Source organism: Heterodontus francisci, chromosome 5, assembly GCF_036365525.1.
Source record: "Heterodontus francisci isolate sHetFra1 chromosome 5, sHetFra1.hap1, whole genome shotgun sequence".
NCBI classification, from domain to species: domain Eukaryota; kingdom Metazoa; phylum Chordata; class Chondrichthyes; order Heterodontiformes; family Heterodontidae; genus Heterodontus; species Heterodontus francisci.
Genome location: NC_090375.1, coordinates 33,007,272 through 33,031,941, shown reverse-complemented (window position 1 = coordinate 33,031,941; position 24,670 = coordinate 33,007,272). Strand labels below are relative to the sequence as shown.

Genomic DNA, 24,670 nt, shown 5'->3' with positions numbered 1-24,670 from the left:
GTCACGCATAGCACCCTCACACGTTGCTGGCAGGAATGGAACGCCAGCCCGGAGCACCCCACTCCCAATCCCCGCCCCATCCTCCGGGCTTCGGCGCCCTCCGCTCATCCGAATGGCGGGCGCGCGTGCAAGAGGCGCGAGCTCCCGGGGGGGCGACGTCAACGTCAACGTCAACGTCAGGACGCCATACGCCGGGATTCTGCGCCTGCGCGTGGGGCCGTTTCCCAGCGGGCGGCCCGTCAGTCGGTGGACTGGGGGTTTCTGTCCCTCTTTCTATCTATAACCTGTCGGCCCATCGGGAATTATTAATGTTTTTCTTCTTTCCTTCCCATTTTCCACTTATGCGCGTCATTTTATTCCTGTTTGTAATATAATTGTATATAAACACACACGGGAAGAAAAAAAATATTGTCTCCTAACTGCTTCCCTCCCATTGAACCGAGGATGTATTCCGCAGCCGAGCCCGGTAAGTCATTGGTGGGTTTGTAAAATGTTCTTCGTCTTTATGTGTGGCTTTTCAGGTCGAAGAGTTTTAATGTGCGTATGCTGGTTGCACCCATCCCTGGCTCGAGCTGCACTGGGCCTCACCCAAAGCCTCGGACTCGGCTACTACAAACGCCTAGGGGCTGGAGGGTTGTGTGTAAGGCATGCGTTACAAGTCAGGCCGCGTTCTCGCCTCCAGCTTTCCTGCAGTAGATGGAAGAGTTTTCAAAGAATGGTTTGATATCCTGTGTTCTGTGGTTTTACTTTGTATTTGGAAAGTTTCTCCTTCTCCCCTCTTCCCCCTCAATTAAATATAACCATAAAGCAGAGACTGTTGTTTTCATAAATACAGTAAATGAGGGTGGCGTGGGGTTATCATCAAGTGCTCTGAAGGTTCAACTTCTAATGGACGTAAACTCTCGATGGTTCTTTCCAAGTATTTTAACTTTAACTTGCAAGATTTGAGATGTGGACAATTGTTTACTCTTCGGTATTAAGTTACTCGAGAAAGTAAACTGGATTGGGTGATTTGATAAAGCCGTTAAATGAAAGATTACGGGCTGTGTGAAATGTTGCTCTGTATGTGAGTGTGCGAAAGAAAGGAAGATTGCACTACTTGACACTTGGAAAAAGAGAACTTTGCTGTTAGATTTGTTTTATTAAAGAGGGAACCGTCCAATCTCTTTAATAAAACCCACAAACAATCCACACTAAATTTAATCTTTTGCATTCTAGTATAATGCTAGAGCGGTCTGGCACAGTTTTTCTTGCTAAGTTTTAGATTTTCAGTAACCTTAGCATCCTACTACAGTATCAGGTGCGATGGTATAAATCACCTCAATGAGGGTTGTCTGAAGGAATTACTCCTATACCCTTTTAAGTTTTGTTATTTAAAATATTTATCCACTTCTCAAGTTCAATTATGGACTTGGCTTATACCACTATTTCTGTTACAACATTTCATGTCTTACAAGTACTGTGTAAAATTCACTGAATCTCCCTTCATTCTTTGTGATTATCTTAGATTTATGGCCATTAGTTATTGACTCACTGACCATTGGAAATAGTTTACCACTATTCACCTTACCTAAACCATATATAATTTTCAGCACTTATTTGATGACCTAACTTTGTGTTTGGGAAAAACTTTCTGTAATGTCTTCTCAAAAACTAAATGTTTGGTAACATCTTTGTAAATCTCATCTCCAATCCTTCTGTGGGCCTTAACCCCTTTTCTAAAGTGAGTTGTCCTAAACTAGATATACAATCCTAACTATAGCTTAATTATGTTCTATAGGTTACTTTTAACCATTTACAAAATCTAGGATTCCAAGTGCTCTTTGATAACAGCTTTCTAAATTTGTCCTCTTAAAGATTTCTATATCTGAATCCCTAAATATCTGTTCTTTTAAGGTGTTAGCATTTAGTTTATATTTTCTCTCCACACATTTCTCTGCATTAAAAGTTTCATCGGATGTCCACATGCCCAATCTGTTGTTCAACCCTTTTCCCTGAAATTGCTTATAAATAAACACATTCCCTGTTTTTGTCAGCCATAAATTTCAAGATCGTGCCTCCTGCACCCGAGTCCAAGTTTTATAAAGCTTGCATTTGTATAGCACTTTTCACATTCTTGATGTCCCAAAAGCATCATAATCATTAACTACTTTTTAAAGGCAGTAACTACTGTTACTCGCATCATCGTCCCTGTGCTCACTGACCTACATTGGCTATCGGTTATGATTTTAAAATCTCATGTTCAACTCTCTCCAGGGCCTTGCCCTTCCCTACCTCTAACATCCTCCAGTCCTCCAAGAACACTTCTTCCAACTCTGGCCTCTTGCATCCCCCACTTCCTTCAGCCCACTATTGCTGACCATGCCTTAAGCCTTCTAGGCCTCTAAGATCTGGATTCCCCTCCACAAACTGCTTTGCTTCTCCTCTGTTAATATGCTGCTTAAAACCTATTCCTTTGACCAAGCCTTTGGTCACCTGTCCTAATGTCGTCTCTTTTGCATGGTATAAATTTATTTCTAACCATGCTGCTGTGCAGAACCTTGGGCTGTTTTTTCTATGTTAAAGACGCTATATGATTGTAAGTTATGTAGCCAAATGCAGCTGTCAACTTCTGCACTGGAGACACCACTTTTTGCATCCCCCTCGTACAAGAAACATGTTGACCACTTTCCCATTTTGCTTTAGCCAACTTGTACACAATGTCAAATTCCCTTACCTTAATTGTATCAATGTAACATCTTATTGAAGGCCTTTGTATGTTTATATACACAATATTCACTGAATTTCCTTCATCATTCTATTCTGTTACTATTTCAAAGAACACTGACATTTCTCAGACTTGCCCTGCCTTTAATAAGTATGTGCTGGCTGATCTTAATTAACCCATGTATTTCTAAGTGAGTATTGACACTGGCTTTTAGAAACTTATCATGCTACCTATATATGACTCTTAAGCTGACTGGTTTATAGATGCCCAGTTTATCCTTTTACCATTTCTAACACTGGTGTTAGATCATTAGCCCTCTGGTCCTGTGGTACTGATTCCACATCTAAGGTTATTTAAACACCTGTTGTCAGAATCCCTGCTCCTTTTCTTCTGCCTTTCTCAACATTATAGGATGCAAGCCCTCAGCCTGTTGCCTTTTCCAGTTTCGAGTTCCAATTTTTGTTCATATTTCCTTATCTATGTTAATTGATCTGCCTCTTGTCTTTTCATTTCCACTGTTAGTTTCCATAAAAAGAGGTTAAACTACTCATTTAGTATCTCTACCTTTGTTTTTAACAAGACTTGCTCATTTATTGTTTTACTCTAATTTAATTTAAATTATTTTGAACCTTAAATGCAAGTGTTGATACATCCAGTAGCCAAAAAGTTTTCATGCTGGCCTGGAGGATTGTTTACTGTTGTCGAATTTAAAGTATGAAAATGTGGTAACTTACTTCATAGTAGAATGTTTATGGAATACTTTCAACAAAAGTCAATTCATGCGATACTTTTAAACTGAAAAAAAGAGATCTCAGCTAATTATAGACACGTAGAACAAGTTATTCGTGTTCGCACTTACCTTCATGCAAGCATGTAGTCCTAGTCATACTTGCTCTTTCCCATATTCCTTCATCTATCCAATTTGTCTTCAATGCTGGCATAATTTCTGTTTCAGTCACTAATTCCAGAAATGAATTCCACAGCTTCACACTTCTCTTTTTTAAAAAAAAAAAGGTTGTCCATGCTCTTTATGGAAAATGAGAGAGATCTGTGGGTCCTGTGATTGCCGATAAATTGAAGCTATTGCGATAATGTTTGGTAGCATTGAATAAAGCAAGCTAGATGTTGGGATGTACCATGAGGTTAATATTGAGCTGAAAATGTGGGGTAATCCTGCCATTTTAGAAATCGTGGTGAGCACAGTTAGAATATTGTGTACTGTAATATAAATAGGGTAATTACATCTCAAGATACAGAAGAAGGCAGAAGTGATGGGGGGATTGGGTTATGATGAGCGATAATGTAAATTGGGCACATTCTTGCCAGAAAAGAGAAAGTTGAAAGGTGATATGTTTGGAGTTTTTAAGATTTTAAAAGAACTAAATAATGTAGACCATTACAAGCTGTTTCATTTGTCTGGAACAGTAGAATCAGAGGACACGGCCTGCCATGAAAGGGACTAACTTGAAAACTAAACTGCAGCAACATTATTTGAGGGAGTGGTGAATCTATGGAACGGGCCCCATGGAGTACAGCCGAAGCAGAATGTGTTGACGGACTCTAATGCAAATAAGACTTTTGAAAAAATATTTTGGGGTACAGTATATAGGTAATTTAGGCATGACTTGAATTCCTGAGAGGAGCAGGTGACTGTGGACTAATGGCTTCCAAAATGCTCCATCACTGTTGGATTATCCTGGCCTCACGTCTGGGTCTGTTGTAGACTAATTGATAGTGATTGCAGTGATTAGCCAACAACTCTGTTGGGTAGGCGGTGGCGTAGTGGTATTATCACTGGACTAGTAACCCAGATGTTTTGGGTGTTCGGGGCACCTTTTCACAGGACTTCTCTCGGGTCCCGCAGCTCCTTCTTCACCTCAATGGACTTAGCGCATGCCGTGGCTGCAGACACTCTGGACTGTGAAGACAGCAGGATCGGAGATTGAAGTATCGGCAGCTGTGCTCGTCAGTTTCATCCGGATCAATTTCATTGAGAAAACAAAGAGCAGGTGTGGCTGGGGGAGGGCAGTGGGCCCAGGTAACATACACTAAACTAACTGTTAACTTTTAGATAGGGCTAAAATGAACTGATTTAAAGAGCCAGGGGAATTTAAACAGTTTAAGAGGGCAGATTGGGGGAGAAAACGTTAGGGATGGGAGCAGATGGCCATGGATAGAGTTGAACAGCAAGGGAGCTTCCTAGGGAGCTTCCAGCCCAGGAGCCATCTTGAACAACAAGATGAGCTTTCCGGACGTCGATGGTGGGCACTGAGGAAATGGCTTATTACCTGCATCAGATTCCACCACCCCTCCCCCCCCCCTTTACCCCCCTTCCACCCCCCCCCCACCCCCGTCCCCTTCCCTGCTCCACCCTCTCAGCTCACCCCCTCACAACCCCGTCCCAGCCCGCCCCCCCTGCGCACCATCTTCACCCCGCACCCCCTTCCCCTGCACCCCCCCCACCCCCTCCCTCTACCCCTCCCCCTTGCATCCCCTCCTCCCACCGGCACCATCCTACACCTGTGTAGGGGCCCCAACAACCCCACTGCCTTGTGGGCGTCTCGGGAGAGACCAAGGCTAAGGGAGTAAACCCTAACAGAAAATCCGGAGCGGAACCCCGTAGGCGGTCATGTGTCACCTTTGGCATGTTTCCTGCAGTTCCTGCAGCCATACTGGTGCCAAACGTCGTGGCCTGCACTCCTTTGGACCCCACCAGAAAGGCCGAGAGGGGGGTTTTGACGACTGGGCAACTCTCAACCTCCATAAATTTGCCCAGGCATGCGCCATGGAGAGGTCACTCCATAGTTGCCTCACAGCGACTAAAACAACACGGAAGGCAGCAGTTACGGGTTATAAGTCCAGATAAATTGGCGTAGAAACTGGGCGCCACGGGTTGCCTTTGTCGGTGGGAGAGGTCATTGCACCTCACTGGACAGCTACCGCCCGCCTCAAACCGGGCAGCCCCCGGTCAATAAGGTTCTGTCCCGCCACAGTCTGCCTGCTTCAATGGGTGCTTGGAGCTCAGGGTCATTGCCCGAAAGGTGGACTGATACACCGCACCAAACAACATGAAAAAAGGAAAGAAGGTACCAGCCCTTCGCTTTGCAAGCTGGAGCGTCAGAACTATGTGTCCTGGCCTGTCGGAAGACCTTACACAAATCAACGATTCTCGGAAGACCGCCATCATTAACAACGAGCTCAGTAGATTCAATGTGGACATTGCAGCACTTCAGGAGACTCGCCTCCCCGCGAGTGGCTCTCTAGCAGAGCAAGACTACACCTTCTTCTGGCAGGGCAGGGATCCTGAAGAACCAAGACAGCATGGAGTGGGCTTCGCCATCAGAAACTCCTTGCTCAGCATGATAGAGCCTCCCTCAAATGGCTCGGAACGCATACTGTCCATCCGACTGCTCACCACCTCTGGTCCAGTACACCTACTCAGCATCTATGCTCCAACACTCTGCTCCGCACCTGAAGCTAAAGACCAGTTCTATGAACAACTCCATAACATCATTAGCAGCATCCCCAACACCGAACACCTATTCCTGCTGGGGGACTTTAATGCCAGGGTTGGGGCCGACCATGACTCATGGCCCTCCTGCCTTGGGCGCTATAGCGTTGGAAGGATGAATGAGAACGGGCAGAGACTGCTTGAGTTGTGTACCTATCATAACCTCTGCATCACCAACTCGTTCTTTCACACTAAACCCTGTCACCAGGTTTCATGGAGGCACCCAAGATCACGTCGTTGGCACCAGCTAGACCTCATTGTCACAAGGCGAGCCGCCTTAAACAGTGTTCAAATCACACGCAGCTTCCACAGTGCGGACTGCGACACCGACCACTCCCTGGTGTGCAGCAAGGTTAGACTCGGACCAAAGAAGTTGCATCATTCCAAGCAGAAGGGCCACCCGCGCATCAACACGAGCAGAATTTCTCACCCACAGCTGTTACAAAAATTTCTAAATTCACTTGTAACAGCCCTTCAAAACACTCCCACAGGGGATGCTGAGACCAAGTGGGCCCACATCAGAGACGCCATCTATGAGTCAGCTTTGACCACCTACGGCAAAAGTGCGAAGAGAAATGCAGACTGGTTTCAATCTCAATGAAGAGCTGGAACCTGTCATAGCCGCTAAGCGCATTGCACTTTTGAACTACAAGAAAGCCCCCAGCGATTTAACATCCGCAGCACTTAAAGCAGCCAGAAGTACTGCACAAAGAACAGCTAGGCGTTGCGCAAACGACTACTGGCAACACCTATGCAGTCATATTCAGCTGGCCTCAGACACCGGAAACATCAGAGGAATGTATGATGGCATGAAGAGAGCTCTTGGGCCAACCATCAAGAAGATCACCCCCCTCAAATCTAAATCGGGGGACATAATCACTGACCAACGCAAACAGATGGACTGCTGGGTTGAGCACTACCTAGAACTGTACTCCAGGGAGAATGCTGTCACTGAGACTGCCCTCAATGCAGCCCAGCCTCTACCAGTCATGGATGAGCTGGACATACAGCCAACCAAATCGGAACTCAGTGATGCCATTGATTCCCTAGCCAGCGGAAAAGCCCCTGGGAAGGACAGCATTACCCCTGAAATAATCAAGAGTGCCAAGCCTGCTATACTCTCAGCACTACATGAACTGCTATGCCTGTGCTGGGACGAGGGAGCAGTACCCCAGGACATGCGCGATGCCAACATCATCACCCTCTATAAAAACAAAGGTGACCGCGGTGACTGCAACAACTACCGTGGAATCTCCCTGCTCAGCATAGTGGGGAAAGTCTTTGCTCGAGTCGCTCTGAACAGGCTCCAGAAGCTGGCCGAGCGCGTCTACCCTGAGGCACAGTGTGGCTTTCGTGCAGAGAGATCGACTATTGACATGCTGTTCTCCCTTCGTCAGATACAGGAGAAATGCCGTGAACAACAGATGCCCCTCTACATTGCTTTCATTGATCTCACCAAAGCCTTTGACCTCGTCAGCAGACGTGGTCTCTTCAGACTACTAGAAAAGATCGGATGTCCACCAAAGCTACTAAGTATCATCACCTCATTCCATGACAATATGAAAGGCACAATTCAACATGGTGGCTCCTCATCAGAGCCCTTTCCTATCCTGAGTGGTGTGAAACATGGCTGTGTTCTCGCACCCACACTTTTTGGGATTTTCTTCTCCCTGCTGCTTTCACATGCGTTCAAATCCTCTGAAGAAGGAATTTTCCTCCACACAAGATCAGGGGGCAGGTTGTTCAACCTTGCCCGTCTAAGAGCGAAGTCCAAAGTACGGAAAGTCCTCATCAGAGAACTCCTCTTTGCTGACGATGCTGCTTTAACATCTCACACTGAAGAATGCCTGCAGAGTCTCATCGACAGGTTTGCGTCTGCCTGCAATGAATTTGGCCTAACCATCAGCCTCAAGAAAACGAACATCATGGGGCAGGATGTCAGAAATGCTCCATCCATCAATATTGGCGACCACGCTCTGGAAGTGGTTCAAGAGTTCACCTACCTAGGCTCAACTATCACCAGTAACCTGTCTCTAGATGCAGAAATCAACAAGCACATGGGTAAGGCTTCCACTGCTATGTCCAGACTGGCCAAGAGAGTGTGGGAAAATGGCGCACTGACACGGAACACAAAAGTCCGAGTGTATCAGGCCTGTGTCCTCAGTACCTTGCTCTACGGCAGCGAGGCCTGGACAACGTATGCCAGCCAAGAGCGACGTCTCAATTCATTCCATCTTCGCTGCCTTCGGAGAATACTTGGCATCAGGTGGCAGGACTATATCTCCAACACAGAAGTCCTTGAAGCGGCCAACACCCCCAGCTTATACACACTACTGAGTCAGCGGCGCTTGAGATGGCTTGGCCATGTGAGCCGCATGGAAGATGGCAGGATCCCCAAAGACACATTGTACAGCGAGCTCGCCACTGGTATCAGACCCACCGGCCGTCCATGTCTCCGTTATAAAGACGTCTGCAAACGCGACATGAAATCGTGTGACATTGATCACAAGTCGTGGGAGTCAGTTGCCAGCATTCGCCAGAGCTGGCGGGCAGCCATAAAGACAGGGCTAAATTGTGGCGAGTCGAAGAGACTTAGTAGTTGGCAGGAAAAAAGACAGAGGCGCAAGGGGAGAGCCAACTGTTCAACAGCCCCAACAAACAAATTTCTCTGCAGCACCTGTGGAAGAGCCTGTCACTCCAGAATTGGCCTTTATAGCCACTCCAGGCGCTGCTTCACAAACCACTGACCACCTCCAGGCGCGTATCCATTGTCTCTCGAGATAAGGAGGCCCAAAAGAAAGAAGTAACCCAGAGACCCAGGGTATTTTTCTGGGGACATGGATTCGAATCCCACCACAGCAGAAGGTGGAATTTGAATTTAATTAATCAATCTGGAATTAAAAAAGCTAGTCTAATGGCCTTGCCGATTGTTGTAAAAACCCATCTGCTTCACCAATGTCCTTTAGGGAAGGAAATCTGCTGTCCTTACCTGGTCTGGCCTACATGTGACTCCAGACCCACAGCAATGTGGTTAACTCTTACATGCCCTCTGAAATGGCCTAGCAAGCCACTCAGTTGTATCTAACTGCTACAAAGTCGATAAAAAGGAATGAAACCGGCCGGACCAAGCGGCATCGACCTAGGCACCGGAAACTACAACAGCAAACCCAGCCCTGTCGACACTGCAAAGACCTCCTTACTAACATCTGGAGGCTTGTGCCAAAGTTGGGAGAGCTGTCCCACAGACTAGTCAAGCAACAGCTTGACATAGTCATACTCACGGAATCATACCTGACAGACAATGTCCCAGACACTGCCATCACCATCCCCTGGTATGTCCTGTCTCATCGGCAGGACAGACCTAGCAGAGGTGGTGGCACAGTGATATACAGTAGGGAGGGAGTTGCCCTGGGAGTCCTCAACATTGACTCTGGACCGCATGAAGTCTCATGGCATCAGGTCAAACATGGGCAAGGTAACCTCCTACTGATTACCACCTACTGCCCTCCCTCAGCTGATGACTCAGTACTCCTCCATGTTGAACACCACTTGGAGGAAGCACAGAGGGTGGCAAGGGCACAAAATGTACTCTGGGTGGGGGACTGCAATGTCCATCACCAAGAGTGGCTCGGTAGCACCGCCACTGACCGAGCTGGCCGAGTTATAAAGGACTTAGCTGCTCGACTGGGTCTGCGGCAGGTGGTGGGGGAACCAACATGAGGGAAAAACTTACTTGACCTCGTCCTCACCAATCTGCCTGCTGCAGATGCTTCTGTCCATGACTGTATTGGTAGGAATGACCACCACACAGTACTTGTGGAGACGATGTCCCGCCTTCATATTGAGGATACCGTCCATCGTGTTGTGTGGCACTATCACCGTGCTAAATGGGATAGATTTCGAACAGATCTAGCAATGCAAAACTGGGCATCCATGAGGCACTGTGGGCCATCAGCAGCAGCAGAATTGTACTCCACCACAAACTGTAACCTCATGGCCTGGCATATCCCCCACTCTACCATTACCATCAAGCCAGGAGACCAACACTAGTTCAATGAAGAGTGCAGGAGGGCATGCCAGGAGCAGCACCAGGCATATCTCAAAATGAGGTGTCAACCTGGTGAAGCTACAACCCAGGACTACTTGCATACCAAACTGCATAAGCAGCATGCGATAGACAGAGCTAAGCAATCCCAAAACCAACGGATCAGATCTAAGCTCTGCAGTCCTGCCACATCCTGCCGTAAATGGTGGTGGACAATTAAACAACTAACTGGAGGAGGTGGCTCCACAAATACCCCCATCCTCAATGATGGGGGAGCCTAGCACATCAGTGTGAAAGATAAGGCTGAAGCATTTGCAACAATCTTCAGCCAGAAGTGCTGAGTTGATGATCCATCTCGGCCTCCTCCTGAAGTCCCCAGCATCACAGATGCCAGACTTCAGTCAATTCGATTCACTCCGCGTGATATCATGCAACGACTGAAGGCACTGGATACTGCAAAAGCTATGGGACCTGACTATTCCGCCAATAGTACTGAAGACCTGTGCTCCAGAACTTGCCGCGCCCCTAGCCAAGCTGTTCCAGTACAGCTGCAACACTGGCATCTACCCTGCAATGTGGAAAATTGCCCTGGTATGTCCCGTTTACAAAAAAACAGGACAAGTCCAACCTGGCCAATTACCGCCCCATCAGCCTACTCTCAATCATCAGTAAAGTGATGGAAGGTGTCATCAACAGTGCCATCAAGCGGCACTTGCTTAGCAATAACCTGCTCAGTGACGCTAAGTTTGGGTCCCACCAGGGCCACTCAGCTCCTGACCTCATCACAGCCTTGGTTCAAACATGGACAAAACAGCTGAACCCGAGGTGAGAGTGACTGCCCTTGACATCAAGGCAGCATTTGACCGAGTATGGCATCAAGGAGCCTAGCAAAACTGAGGTCAATGGGAATCGGGGAAAACCCTCCACTGGCTGGAATCATATCTAGCACAAAGGAAGATGGTTGTGGTTGTTGGAGGTCAATCATCTGAGCTCCAGGGCATCCGTGCAGCAGTTCCTCAAGGTAGTGTCCTAGGCCCAACCATCTTCAGCTACTTCATCAATGACCTTCCTTCAATCATAAGGTCAGAAGTGGGGATGTTCGCGGATGATTGCACAATGTTCAGCACCATTCGTGACTCCACAGATACTGAAGCAGTCCGTGTAGAAATGCAGCAAGACCTGGACAATATCCAGGCTTGGGCTGATAAGCGGCAAGTAACATTCGCGCCACACCAAGTGCCAGGCAATGACCATCTCCAACAAGAGAGAATCTAACCATCTCCCCATGACATTCAATGGCATTACCATCGCTGAATCCCCCACTATCAACATCCTAGGGGCTGCCATTGACCAGAAACTGAACTGGAGTAGCCACATAAATACTGTGGCTACAAGAGCAGGTCAGAGGCTAGGAATCCTGAGGCGAGTCGCTCACCTCCTGACTCCCCAAAGCCTGTCCACCATCTACAAGGCAGAAGTCAGGAGTGTGATGGAATACTGTCCACTTGCCTGGATGGGTGCAGCTCCAACAACACTCAAGACGCTCGACACCATCCAGAACAAAGCAGCCTGCTTGGTTGGCACCCCATCTACAAGCATTCACTCCCTCCACCACCGACGCACAGTAGCAGCAGTGTGCACCAAGGCTCCTTAGACAGCACTTTCCAAACCCGCGACCTCTACCAACTAGAAGGACAAGGGCAGCAAATACATGGGAACACCACCACCTGCAAGTTCCCCTCCAAGTCACACACCATCCTGATTTAGAACTATATCGCCGTTCCTTCACTGTCGCTGGGTCAGAATCCTGGGACTCCCTTCCTAACAGCGCTGTGGGTCTACCTACCCCAAATGGACTGCAGCGGTTCAAGACAGCTCACCATCACCACCTCAAGGGCAATTCGGGGTGGGTAATAAATGCTGGCATAGCCAGTGACAACCACATCCCAGGAATGAATAAACAAAAATATCATGCAACCACCAGAATGATAGGTGAATTTGTTGGGCCTTGGTCTCTTTCTTTCAGCGATTCCTATTAATTGTGCATCTCTGGACCCTTTCTGTAGACTGGAAACTATCTGCTTCTGCCTATCCATGGCAGGAGACAGAGTAGGGATAATGGGCAGGTACTGTAATTGTCAGGATGTGACTAATAGTGTGTCATAAGGATCTGTGTTGGGGCCTCAACGATTCACTGCACTTATTCACAACTTATATGGGAGAGAGAGCCTTATATCAACATTTGTCGGACAACGGTAGGCAGCAGTGTAGACGGAAGTATAAAATTACAAAGATATTGATAGATTAAGTGGATGGATTTCAATGTAGGTATCCACTTTGGACCTAAAAAGAATAGAACAGGGTAGTTTCTAAATGGTGAAATGCTGGAAGTGGAGATCAAGAGACTTGGTCCATGTACATGGATCATTAAAATGTCATGAACAGAAAATAATCAAAAAGGCTCATAGAATGCTGACCTTTATCGACAGGACTAGAATACAAGATAGAAGTCATACTTCAGCTATACACAGCCCTGGTTAGATTACACCTGGAGTGCTGTAAGCAGTTCTGGACATCACACATTAGGAAGGATATATTGGCCTTGGAGGGAGTGCAGCATAGATTTACCAGCATGATACCTGGACTCCAAAGGTTGAATTATGAGGACAGATTGCATAAACTAGAATAGCATTCCCTGGAATTTAGAAGGTTAGGGGGCGATTTGATCAAAGTTTTCAAGATATTAAGAGGAACAGAGAGAAACTATTTCCTGCAGTTGGGGAGACAAGGAGTGGGGACATCATCTAAAAATTAGAGCCAGACTTCAGGAGTGAAATTAGGAAAGACTTAGATTAGATTAGATTAGAGATACAGCACTGAAACAGGCCCTTCGGCCCACCGAGTCTGTGCCGACCAGCAACCACCCATTTATACTAATCCTACACTAATCCCATATTCCTACCAAACATCCCCATCTGTCCCTATATTTCCCTACTACCTACCTATACTAGTGACAATTTATAATGGCCAATTTACCTACCAACCTGCAAGTCTTTTGGCTTGTGGGAGGAAACCGGAGCACCCGGAGAAAACCCACGCAGACACAGGGAGAACTTGCAAACTCCACACAGGCAGTGCCCAGAATTGAACCCGGGTCCCTGGAGCTGTGAGGCTGCAGTGCTAACCACTGCGCCACTGTGCCGTCACCCGTTTACCACCTATAGGGTGGTAAAAGCTTGGAACTCTTCAAATCGCAGTTTATGCTAGATCAATTAATTTTAAATCTGAGGTTTATAGGTTTTTGTTAGCCAAAGGTATTAAAGGATATGGGGCAAAGGTGGGTGTATGGAGTTGGGTTGCAGATCAGCCATGATCTCATCGAAGGGTGGAACAGGCTTGAGGGGTGAAATGGCCTATCCTTAATAGTTTTGGACACCTGCCCTGTAATCTGTTGTTCTGATGAAAGAAGCCTCATTTTTTTAAATATAATTGTATATCCTGATTACCAGGCAGCATCCTACTGAATCAGCATTGTGCTCTCTAAAGCTTCTAATCTTCCTATATAGTGTGGTGTCCAGTACTGTGCACAGTACTCTAACTGGGTGCAGAGTGGGCAGCGACACTGCAGTCATCTGCAAACTGTAGCTATGTATGTCTATGGTGGTCAGTTTAGTTTTGGCATGGAGGTGACGGGTTAAAGAGTTTTCCATCTAATATTCACACCAAAGAGTAGCTAACCTTTCATGAGGTGAATAGCCGCTGTCAGGTAGATTGTAAAAAGCATGGGGGCTATCATACAGCCTTGCTTGACTTCGGTCTGGATTTTGGAGGTGTCTGTTTCAGATCTCCCACTCAAGACAGTTGCAGTCATATCTTCATGGTGCAATTGCAGGATTGTGATGAAGTTTATTGGACATCCAAATCTTTGGAGCACAATCCATAGAGGCTCGCAATTTACTGAGTCAATTGCTTTGGTCAGGTTGATGAATACAATGAAGAGTTCCTGGTGGTGTTCTTGACATTTTTGCTGGATTTGTTGTACTGTAGTGAAACCTGGACTGTGTATCCGCAACACATAAGGAGCGCTAGCGCAGTTTCATCAGCTGTGCCTCCACCGCATCTTCTGAATTCAATGGGAGGATCATTGAGAGCAAAAGCTTGTGTCATTCCTGAAGCCAGCTCTACAAGCATTCAGGCAGACTTCCTGCAAAACCAACTTCGATGGACTGGCTATGGTGTCCAGATGGCTGAAAACTGTCTTTCCCCCCACCAGATCCTGATTTCTCGACTCTCAAATGGCCATCATTCCAGGGGAGGTCAAAGACCCTCTGAAGCTCTCTTTGAAGCATGGCAGCATTGATATTACTGACTGGCAGGAACTTGCTACCAATAGTTCAAAATGGCGACAACTTGTCCATCAAGCTGCATCATGCTTTGAGTCCAAGCGCCTTAATGATGAGGCAGAGCAACGGCAGAGAAGTAAAGAAAAGGAAGCAAATCCTGCAGTCCAGATCCCACTACCACGTGGGCCACCCTACCCATTGTGTCAAAGCTCTGCAGGTTGAGAATCAGCCTGTTCAGTCACCTGAAGAGACATGGCAGAAGCTCGCAACCTTCAGTAGATGTCATCCTTGAATCGAGCGATGGCTGACGATGACGATTCTAATTGGGATTTTATTAAGGTTTTTACACAGCTCTGTCTCTTGACTTTTATGTTCAAAACTACTTGTTTAAAAAAAAAATATTGTATGCCATTAGCATTTTTTCTCACCTCTTCAACTGAAGGTGCTGTTTTAGTGCCCTGTGAATATGTTCTTCCCAATCCCTCTGTTCTTTCATCCCAGCAAGCCTGTTTACACTTAAGGATACAATTACATTTCAGTTTAAAAAAAAAACTGGCTGTATCACCTTGCACTTATGGACAGTGAATCCCATCTGCCGCTTTTTTGCCCCATATATCAATATCTCATCCATTTGTAGTTCTCTGTGCAACAAATTATCTATACCTAGTATTGTGTATCATCTGTAGTTTTTTACAACACTCTGTAGGCCTATATCCAAGTCATTGATATATGCAGTGAATAAAAGTAGTCTCAGAACTGAGGCTTGTTGGACATCACTATCCACTTCCAAACATCCTGGGGAGGAATAGGCTGAACGACTCCCTTTTTCTCTTTCCTAACCAAATTTTAATCTAGGTTTCTATTCTAATTCCATATGTTTTAATCTTGCCCTGTTTAGTACATTGTCAAAGGCTTTCATAAAATTACTTTTCACTGCATATCCACCCTCTACCATGTCTGTAACTTCAAACAAATTCTTGAGGTTTGCCAAGCAGATTGTCCCTTTTGAAATCCTGGCTATTTCTAATAGTTATCATATATGTGGCAATTTCATTCTTTAATTGGTGACTCTAAAATTTCTCCTTGCAACACGCTAAATTAAGTGACCTGTAATGACATCGATTGTCTCCGTTTCGCCCTTTGAAAATTGGTACTGGATTGGAGACTCTCCAGTTATCTGGCACTTCAGACTGGAGGATGAGAGACATTGGTGTTCCCCAAGGGTCAGTGCTGGGACCACTGCTTTTTTTTGCTATTATATAAATGACTTGGACTTTGGAATGCAGAGTAGAATTTCTAAATTTGCCAATGCCACCTAACTTGGAGGTGTGGCAAACAGTGAGGATAATATGAACCGCCTACAACAGGACATAAGCTAGCAGAATGGGCAGGCAGATGGCAGATTAAATTGAATACTGACAAGTGTGAAGTGATGCATTTTGGCAGAAAGAATAGGGAGAGGCAATATATAGTTCTAAAGAGTGTGTCGGAACAGAGGGACCTGGGGGTACATGTGCATACATCTTTGAAGGTGGCAGGACATATTGAGAGAGTGGTTTGCAAAATATATGGGATCTTGGGCTTTATAAATAGAGCTATTGAGTACAAAAGCAAGGAAGTTATGCTGAACCTTTATAAAGCTCTGGTTAGGCCCTGACTTTAGGAAGGGTGTGAGGGTCCTTGAGAGGGTGCAGAGGAGGTTTGCTAGAATGGTTCCAGGGATGGGGGGTTTTTAGTTACAAGGTTAGGATGGAAAAGCTGAAGTACTCCTTGGAGCAAAGGATATTGAGGGGAAATTGAATACAGGTGTACAAGATTATGACGGGCATAGATAAGTTAGACGAGGAAAAATTGTTCCCATTAACTAATGGTATGAGGTCTAGGGGACGAAGATTTAAGGTTTTAGGAAAGAGATGCAGGGGAAATGTCAGGAAGAACAACTTTATGCAGCGGATGGTAATGACCTGGAATTCACTGCCCATGAAGGTGGTGGGAGCAGAGGCAATCAATGATTTTAAAAGAAAGTTGGATGGCCATGTGAAGGAAATAAGCTTGCAGGACTACAGGGATCAAGCAGCGAGTGGGACTGATTGGATTGCTCCATGGAGAGTCGGCATGGACCTGGTGGGCTGAATGATGACCTCCTGTGCTGTAAATGACTATATATGACTAACATTTAATAGATCCCTGAAATATAATTTCCAGGGCCCTTTGTCTTTCTTTGGCCTGAGATTCAGTCTTTCTTTTAGACTGACTAAATTAATTAAGGTTTTCCTTTTAGTCACCATATTATCACTCCCTTTGCTCTCAAGCAGTTCAGAATTCACCTCCTCTTGGATATTCTCTTTAGTAAAGACCAAGTTAAGTACCTATTAAATGCTTGTGTTATATTTTGATCATCAAAAATGGATGATCCTCTTCTCCGAGGTTCAACCTTTTAACATTTTTTTCTTAATATTTATAACTTTACAGCTCAATTTGATTTTTTGAAATATTTTCACATTCCCTCAGCAATCCTTATCCTGCTTATTAACTTATTTTCTTTTATCATATTTTCATTTTTTCCATTATAATTCTTCTAAGCTCTCATTTTTAATTTTAATGGGCTTCTAACCTCTCTTTATCCATGGAATCCTGTAATTGCAAATCATTTGCTTTTAATGTGAGGCAACTGAAAAAAATACCATCCTTCCAAGGATTAGAGCAGAATATTTTGTATTCTTTGCTGCTGTTGTGTTAACTCTAATGAAAGTGAGCTGTTTTGAAAGGAAGAATATGTGCTGTGATTGGACCTCTTTAATAGCAGCTGTATGTAACCAGAAAAAAATTGCATTTAAAGCAACATGCACTACTATTCATCACCTTTTCATCACTACCGCCAGCATTACTGTGGCTACTTCAGCAAAATGGTGGCTAATTCAAAAACCTTTAATCAGACGTAACCCACAACTGGAAGGATAAACCTAATAATTGTCATGATGGGAGTTAAAAAGTGCTGTTATATGAAAGCTTCACACCCCATTAGACTTTACTGATATCTAGTGATAACCCTGTGTATGTTGTAGGTGAATGTGGTTTTTTTTTATCTTGAATTCTTGCAGTGCATTATGGAAAATATTCCACTTGAGTTTCTCTTCCTTCTCGTGGTGATCATAAACTGTTAGAAGCTGTAACAATATTTCTCAGGTCTAAATGCCAGACTCATTTTCTGTAAATATGGTGGAGCTAGAATTGTACCTGCTGGTGACCAGTGTGTCTCTGGGATCAGGCAGTTAATAAAACAAGTTAGTTTCCATGGCAGTGTTAATGCATCTTGGGTGTCCATCAGATGAGGGAGAAACATTTTGTGCTGACCAGCCTCCTGGGAGGCAGGTAGGTCCATTTGCAGCATTTAAGATATGAATAGAAATTGACCCCCTTTTTTTTTAAAGAGTTGATTTTGCTGTATTCGAGTGGTGTTTTTAGAGTGTTCACTCCTATAGTCCAGTAGGTTTGGGACAGATGATCCAGGAGAAGAGGGAATTCTGGTGGATGATGCCATTAGGCTGGTCCACTTGATAGACAAACTACCATTACCCCCCTCAAAATATTTAGGGCATAGATGGGTTCCACCACATTTCCTGTTCTTACCAGTCCTCAACCCAGGCAATGCCCCCCTTGGCTCAGGGCCTGATGAAATTTGGGACATGAAGGTTTTAAGCATAAAAGAAATATTTTTGCTACAACCTAATTTCGTTCTTGATTACTCTATCATATGTATAATCTGAAAGATCAGTGGGGAGAAGACTAGGAATATTAGTCTATTAAAGTTTAAGACATTTCAGCCAAAAATGATGTGACTTTTGCCCTGTACATTCCGGCAATAGTACTGAAGATCTGTGCTCCTGAACTTGCTGCGCCACTAGTCAAGCTGTTCCAGTGCAGTTACAACACTGGCATCTACCCGGCAATGTGGAAAATTGCCCAGGTATGTCCTGTACACACAAAGCAGGACAAGTCCAACCCGGCCAATTACCACCCCATCAGTCTACTCTCAATCATCAGTAAAGTGATGGCACTGTTGATGACAACTTCCATCAAGCAGCACTTGCTTCGCAATAACCTGCTCAGTGACGCTCTGTTTGGGTTCCGCCAGGGCCACTCAGCTCCTGCTCTCATTACAGCCTTGGTTCAAACGTGGGCAAAACAGCTGAACTTGAGGTGAGAGTGACTGCCTTGACATCAAGGCAGCATTTGACAGAGTATGGCATCAAGGAGCCCTAGCAAAACTGGTCAATGGGAATCCAGGGGAAAACCCTCCGCTGGCTGGAGTCATACCTAGCGCAAAGGAAGATGGTTGTGGTTGTTGGAGGTCAATCATCTGAGCTCCAGGACATCGCTGCAGGAGTTCCTTAGGGTAGTGTCCTAGGCCCAACCATTTTCAGCTGCTTTATGAATGACCTTCCCTCCACCATAAGGTCAGAAGTGGGATGTTCTCTGATGATTGCACAATGTTCAGCACCATTCGCGGCTCCTCAGATATTGAAGCAGTCAGTGTAGAAATGCAGCAAGACCTGGACAATATCCAGGCTTGGGCTGATAAGTGGCAAGTAACATTCGTGCCACACAAGGACTATCTCAAACAAGAGAGAATCTAATCAGCTCCCTTTGACATTCAATGGTATTACGATCACTGAATTCCCCCATTATTAACATCCTGGGGATTGCTGTTGATCAGAAACTGGAGTAGCCATATAAATACTGTGACAACAAGAGAAGGTCAGAGGCTAGGAATCCTGTGGCAAGTAACTCACCTCCTGACTCCCCAAAGCCTGTCCACCATGCACAAAGCACAAGTCAGGAGTGTGATGGAATACTGTACACTTGCTTGGATGGTGCTGCTCCAACAACACTCAAGAAGCTTGACATCATCCAGGACAAAGCAGCCTGCTTGATTGACATCCCATCCACAAGCATTCACTCCCTTCAACACTGACACTGCATCATCTACAAGATGCATTGCAGCAATGCACCAAGGCTCCTTTTGACAACACCTTCAAAACCCGCGACCTCTACCACCTAGAAGGACAAGGGCAGCAGATGCTGCACGGGAACACCATCACCTGCAAGTTCCCCTCCAAGCCACATACCATCCTCATTTGGAACTATATCACCGTTCTTTCGCTGTCACTGGATCAAAATCATGGAACCTCCCTTCCTGACGGCACTGTTGGCGTATCTACACCCCAAGGACTGCAGTAGTTCAAGAAGGCAGCTCACCATCACCTCCTCCAGGGCAATTGGGGATGGGCAATAAATGCTGGCCGAGCCAGCGATGCCTGTACCCCATGAACAAATAATAAAAAAAAAATCAAATGGCCCTCAAAGCCTGCAGTTTCTCTTGTTGCATTTTGTGTTCCCAACATAAGCTTCCACCTTTCTTTCAGGCCTAATTTGCTGTTCCCTGAGCTGTGCATCTTCTCAATGTGTTAGTTTTATTCTCCAAAGGTATGCTTTCAGCTTTTTCTTCAGAATTATTCTCCAAGTCATGCCTTTAGTTTTTTGTTTGGCTTCATTCTCTGAATGTGGGTTGTACTGGCAAGGCAGACATTTATTATACATCCCTCGTTGTCCTGAGGGCTGCTGCCTAGAACCGTTGATAGAGGTTTGGTACATTTGCGTGGCTTGCTGGGCCACTTGAGAGGGCAGTTGAATCAATCACACTGATGTGGAATTGCAGTCACAAATAGGCCAGACTGGATAAAAATAGCAAGTTTCCTTTCCTAAGGACATTAGTGGACCAGATGGGTGTTTAGAAGAATCTGGCAGGTTCATGGCCATTTCTAATAGCTTTTTAATTCCAAATATTTTAAAAATTGAATTCACATGCTCAAACTGCCATTGTAGGATTTGAACTTGCATTCTGTGGATTGTAGTCCAGGCCACTTGCCCACTAACAGAACCACGACACTATATGTTTCCTTGTTTCTGTTAAGCTATTTATAATGCCTACTTTATCTTTCTTTCTTGTCTGCTCTGACTCGATGGCTGCTGGATAATGTCTTTGAATTTTTTTTTATCAAATACATCACACTCCACCTCCCACCCTGCCTTTTCCAGGGTAAAAGGGGATGAAGTGATGAAGTGCCTGCCTTCTGCTTGGTACTTTTGGTGAAGAAGGAACTTGCATTTATGCACTTCATCATTTTCACAAGATGTACAAAAGCACTTTACAACTAATTGATTTTTGAAGCAAGTCAAAGGCAAATACAGTAACTAATTTATGTAAACCAAGATCCCACACATAGAAACATAGAAAAATAGTAGCAGGAGTAGGCCATTCGGGCCTTCGAGCCTGCTCCGCCATTCAATACGATCATGGCTGATCATCCAAACTCAGTACCCTATTATAGAAACATAGAAAAATAGGAGCAGGAGCAGACAAATGAGATAAATAAGTAGTTTCTGTTTCTGGTTTTATTTGTTGATTGGACTTTTTGTCAAAACTCTGGGAGAATTTCTTAATGTTTTGCATAGCGCATAGGCCCTATTATGTCTACCTGAGTCATGGGAGTAGGCTGATGGGACCTCATAACATCTCATTCAAAGGACAGCACCTCCAACAATGCAGCATTCTTGTACTTCACTGGATTAGCCTAGATTGTTCTGATATCCTGGAGTGAGTATTGAACTTGCAGCCTTATGATTCAGACCATCTGAGCCAAGCTGATATTCTTCAGGAATTTGTTTGGTGCTTCATGGGTGAAAATATGTGGTTTCCCCCCACCACACCTCCATCTTCCTTCATGGCACATTATGCTGATATTTCAATTCATACGTTTTATTTGCTATAATCTTGGCTGCAAAATCCATGCCAGCAATGGAAGGAGAATTTATTTTAAGGAGATCTGAGAGTTTCAAATTCCCATTGTTTGCCTTCAGAGGCATGTCAATATTCCTAGTTGCATGCAAAAACAAACCACCATTTTGAGAAAAGCCCATCATTCCCAGGGATATTTACTTGATTATAATACTTAAATGTACTCAGCTGAAGGTGGCACACATCTCTTTGACTATAACTGCCTTGCTTTGCAGATTATTTCAAATGTTTACCTTCTTTTGGATTTGGAGTTCTCCTCTTCCACCCCCCCAACCCATTTTTGTTTTAAAATCATCGTTTCTTAAATTAAGCTTCTGTCCGCTTCTGTCGAAGTAAAAGTTTGACTTCACCTATATTGTTTGATACTTGATATAACATGCTTCTCCCTGAAACCCATCTCGACTTGAGGTTTCCCCTCCCTTTAGACTTCTGCAGAAGAACTGTACAGCTTAAATTTCTCATCGTTTGGCATAATTCTTGGAACTTCCCATTGCACTCACTCTAATGCAATACATGTCATGCTTGAAGTACGAGTTCATACTCTAAATGACACCAGATGTACTCCAGAGTCCTGAGCACATAATCCAAGCTGACGCTTTTTTGTGAAGTACTGAGGGAGTGCTGCACTCTTGGAGATGCTGTTTTTCACGAGATGTTAAACTGAGGCACCTTCTGGGCTGTCAACTGGATGCAAAGATCCAATGGTACCATTCTAAGAGCAGGGGAGTTTCCCAGTGCCGTGGCCAATATTTATCCCTGACCAGCACCTGAAACAGATTATCTGATCATTGATCTAGTTTGTGAGAACTTACGTGTACATTGCCTTCTCCCAAGCCCTACATTGCAACAGTGACTATGCTTCAATTGTACTACATTGCCTGTAAAGCATTTTGGGGCATGCTGCGGGTGTAAAAGGCACTAGATAAATGCAAGTTCTTTTTTTCAATGCAGACCTAAATTGTTCATAGTACTCCAATGCTTTGAATATGGACTCTGATTTTTGGCCCTGAAGTTCCTAAACCTGCTATTTCACCAGATGCACGAACACATTTTGTCATTAATTCATGGGATCTGGGCATCGCTTGCCAAAGCCAGCATTTATTTCCCATCCTTAATTGTCTTTGAGAAGGTGGTTGTGTGGTGCCTTCTTGAACTGCTGCAGTCCTTGTCTTGTAGTTATACTAAAAGTGCTGTTAGGGAGGGAATTTCAGGATTCACAGTGATAGTGATATATTTCCAAGTCAAGTTGATGTTTGACTTGGAGGGGGACTTGTAGGTGGTGGTCCCATGCGTCTGCTGTTCTTCTAGTTGGTAGAGATTGTGGATTTGGAAGGTGCTGTCGCAGGAGACTTGGCGACTTGCTGCAGTGCATCTTGTATATTGTTACGACTGAGGCAGGAGGAGTGCACTGTTGATTCTAGTTCCACTTCTCCACAGGTGGCAACCTATATTTTCATTTTGTTGCACTTACCAGTAGGGTAAATCATAGACTCTATTTTTGTTCCAAAAAATAAAACACACCAACCAGATGACTTTAATAAACAGCTAAATTATCAGTTTATTATAAAACATCTCCAACAAGAGAGAATCTAACCATCTCCCCATGACATTCAATGGCATTACCATTGCTGAATCCCCCACTATCAACATCCTAGGGGCTACCATTGATCAGAAACTGAGCTGGAGTAGCCATGGTATTTATATGGCCACAAGAGCAGATCAGAGGCTAGGAATCCTGCGGCGAGTAACTCACCACCTGACTCCCCAAAGCCTGTCCATCTACAAGGCACAAGTTAGGAGTGTGATGGAATACTCTCCACTTGCCTGGATGAGTGCAGCTCCAACAACACTCAAGAAGCTCGACACCATCCAGGACAAAGCAACCCAGTTGATTGGCACCCCATCTACAAACATTCACTCCCTCCACCACTGACGCACAGTGGCAGCAGTGTGCACCATCTACAAGATGCACTGCAGCAACGCACCAAGGCTCCTTAGACAGCACCTTCCAAACCTGCGACCTCTACCAACTAGAAGGACAAGAGCAGCAGATGCATGGGAACACCACCAGCTGCAAGTTCCTGTCCAAGTCTCACACCATCCTGAGTTGGAACTATATTGCCGTTCCTTCACTGTCGCTGGGTCAAAATCCTGGAACTCCCTTCCTAACAGCACTGTGGGTCTATCTACCTCACATGGACTGCAGCAGTTCAAGAAGGCAGCTCACCACCACCTTCTCAAGGGATGGGCAATAAATGCAGGCCTGGCCAGTGATGCCCACATCCCATGAATGAATAAAAAAAAAAGTCTTAACTCAATATAAAAGTTTCCTTTTACCTCAGCCCCTCACATATACACGCACATATATACATACGAGAACCAGAGCAGCGGGCGGATCCGGAGCGGGGCCTGAAAAAAGAGCGCGGGGCTGAAGGCCCTTACTTACCTGAGGATCGGAGCAGCGACAGTCTCGCTCGCTCCCCCCCTGCCCCCTTACTCATGCCACATGCTAGCGTGAACAGAAATAGCAGGATATATCAGATGAATACACGGCTGCAGAAACGGTGTGGGGGGGGAGGGATTTGGATTTGGGCAGGACCGGAACCAATTTCCTCGGGGTGGGGGTGGTGTTTGCTAGTGCTGTCGGGGAGGGTTTAAACTAGAATGGCAGGGGGATGGGAATCCAAACGGAGACAGAGGAAAGGGAAACAAGGATAGAAATGAAAGACAAAGGTAAGAAGCAAAAGTGGAAGGCAGAAAAAACAAGGGCGAGAAAGAAATGAGGCCATAGTGCAAAATAAAGCTGAGATAACTAACAATGTTAAAAAGACAAGTCTAAAGGCATTGTGTCTTAATGCACAGAGCATTTGCAATAAGATAGATGAATTAACAGCGCAAATAGATATAAACGGTTATGATATAGTGGTGATTACGGAGTCATGGCTGCAAGGTGACCAAGGATGGGAACTGAACATCCAGGGGTATTCAATATTTAGGAAGGACAGGCAAAAAGAGAAAGGCGGGGTAGTGTTAGTAAAGGAGGAAATCAATGCAATAGTGAGAAAGGATATTGGCTCGGAAAATCATGATGTAGAATCTGTATGGGTGGAGCTAAAACACCAAGGGGCAGAAAACGTTGGTGGGGGTTGTCTATAGGCTCCTAAACAGTAGTGGAGATGTAAGGGATGGCATTAAACAGGAAATT

The 24,670-nt window shown here is 45.1% G+C and overlaps 1 protein-coding gene across 2 annotated transcripts in view; it reads left to right on the top strand.

The window, feature by feature from the left end:
* The first annotated feature begins 203 nt into the window (after positions 1-203).
* Positions 204-24,670, top strand: part of ago2 (argonaute RISC catalytic component 2) — a 133,795-nt gene continuing 109,328 nt past the window's right edge. For both annotated transcript variants that reach the window (XM_068031294.1, XM_068031293.1), the window contains exon 1: positions 204-466. In XM_068031294.1, coding sequence (XP_067887395.1) covers positions 445-466 — 22 coding nt within the window. In that variant the 5' untranslated portion in view covers positions 204-444. The remainder of the gene's footprint in view (positions 467-24,670) is intronic.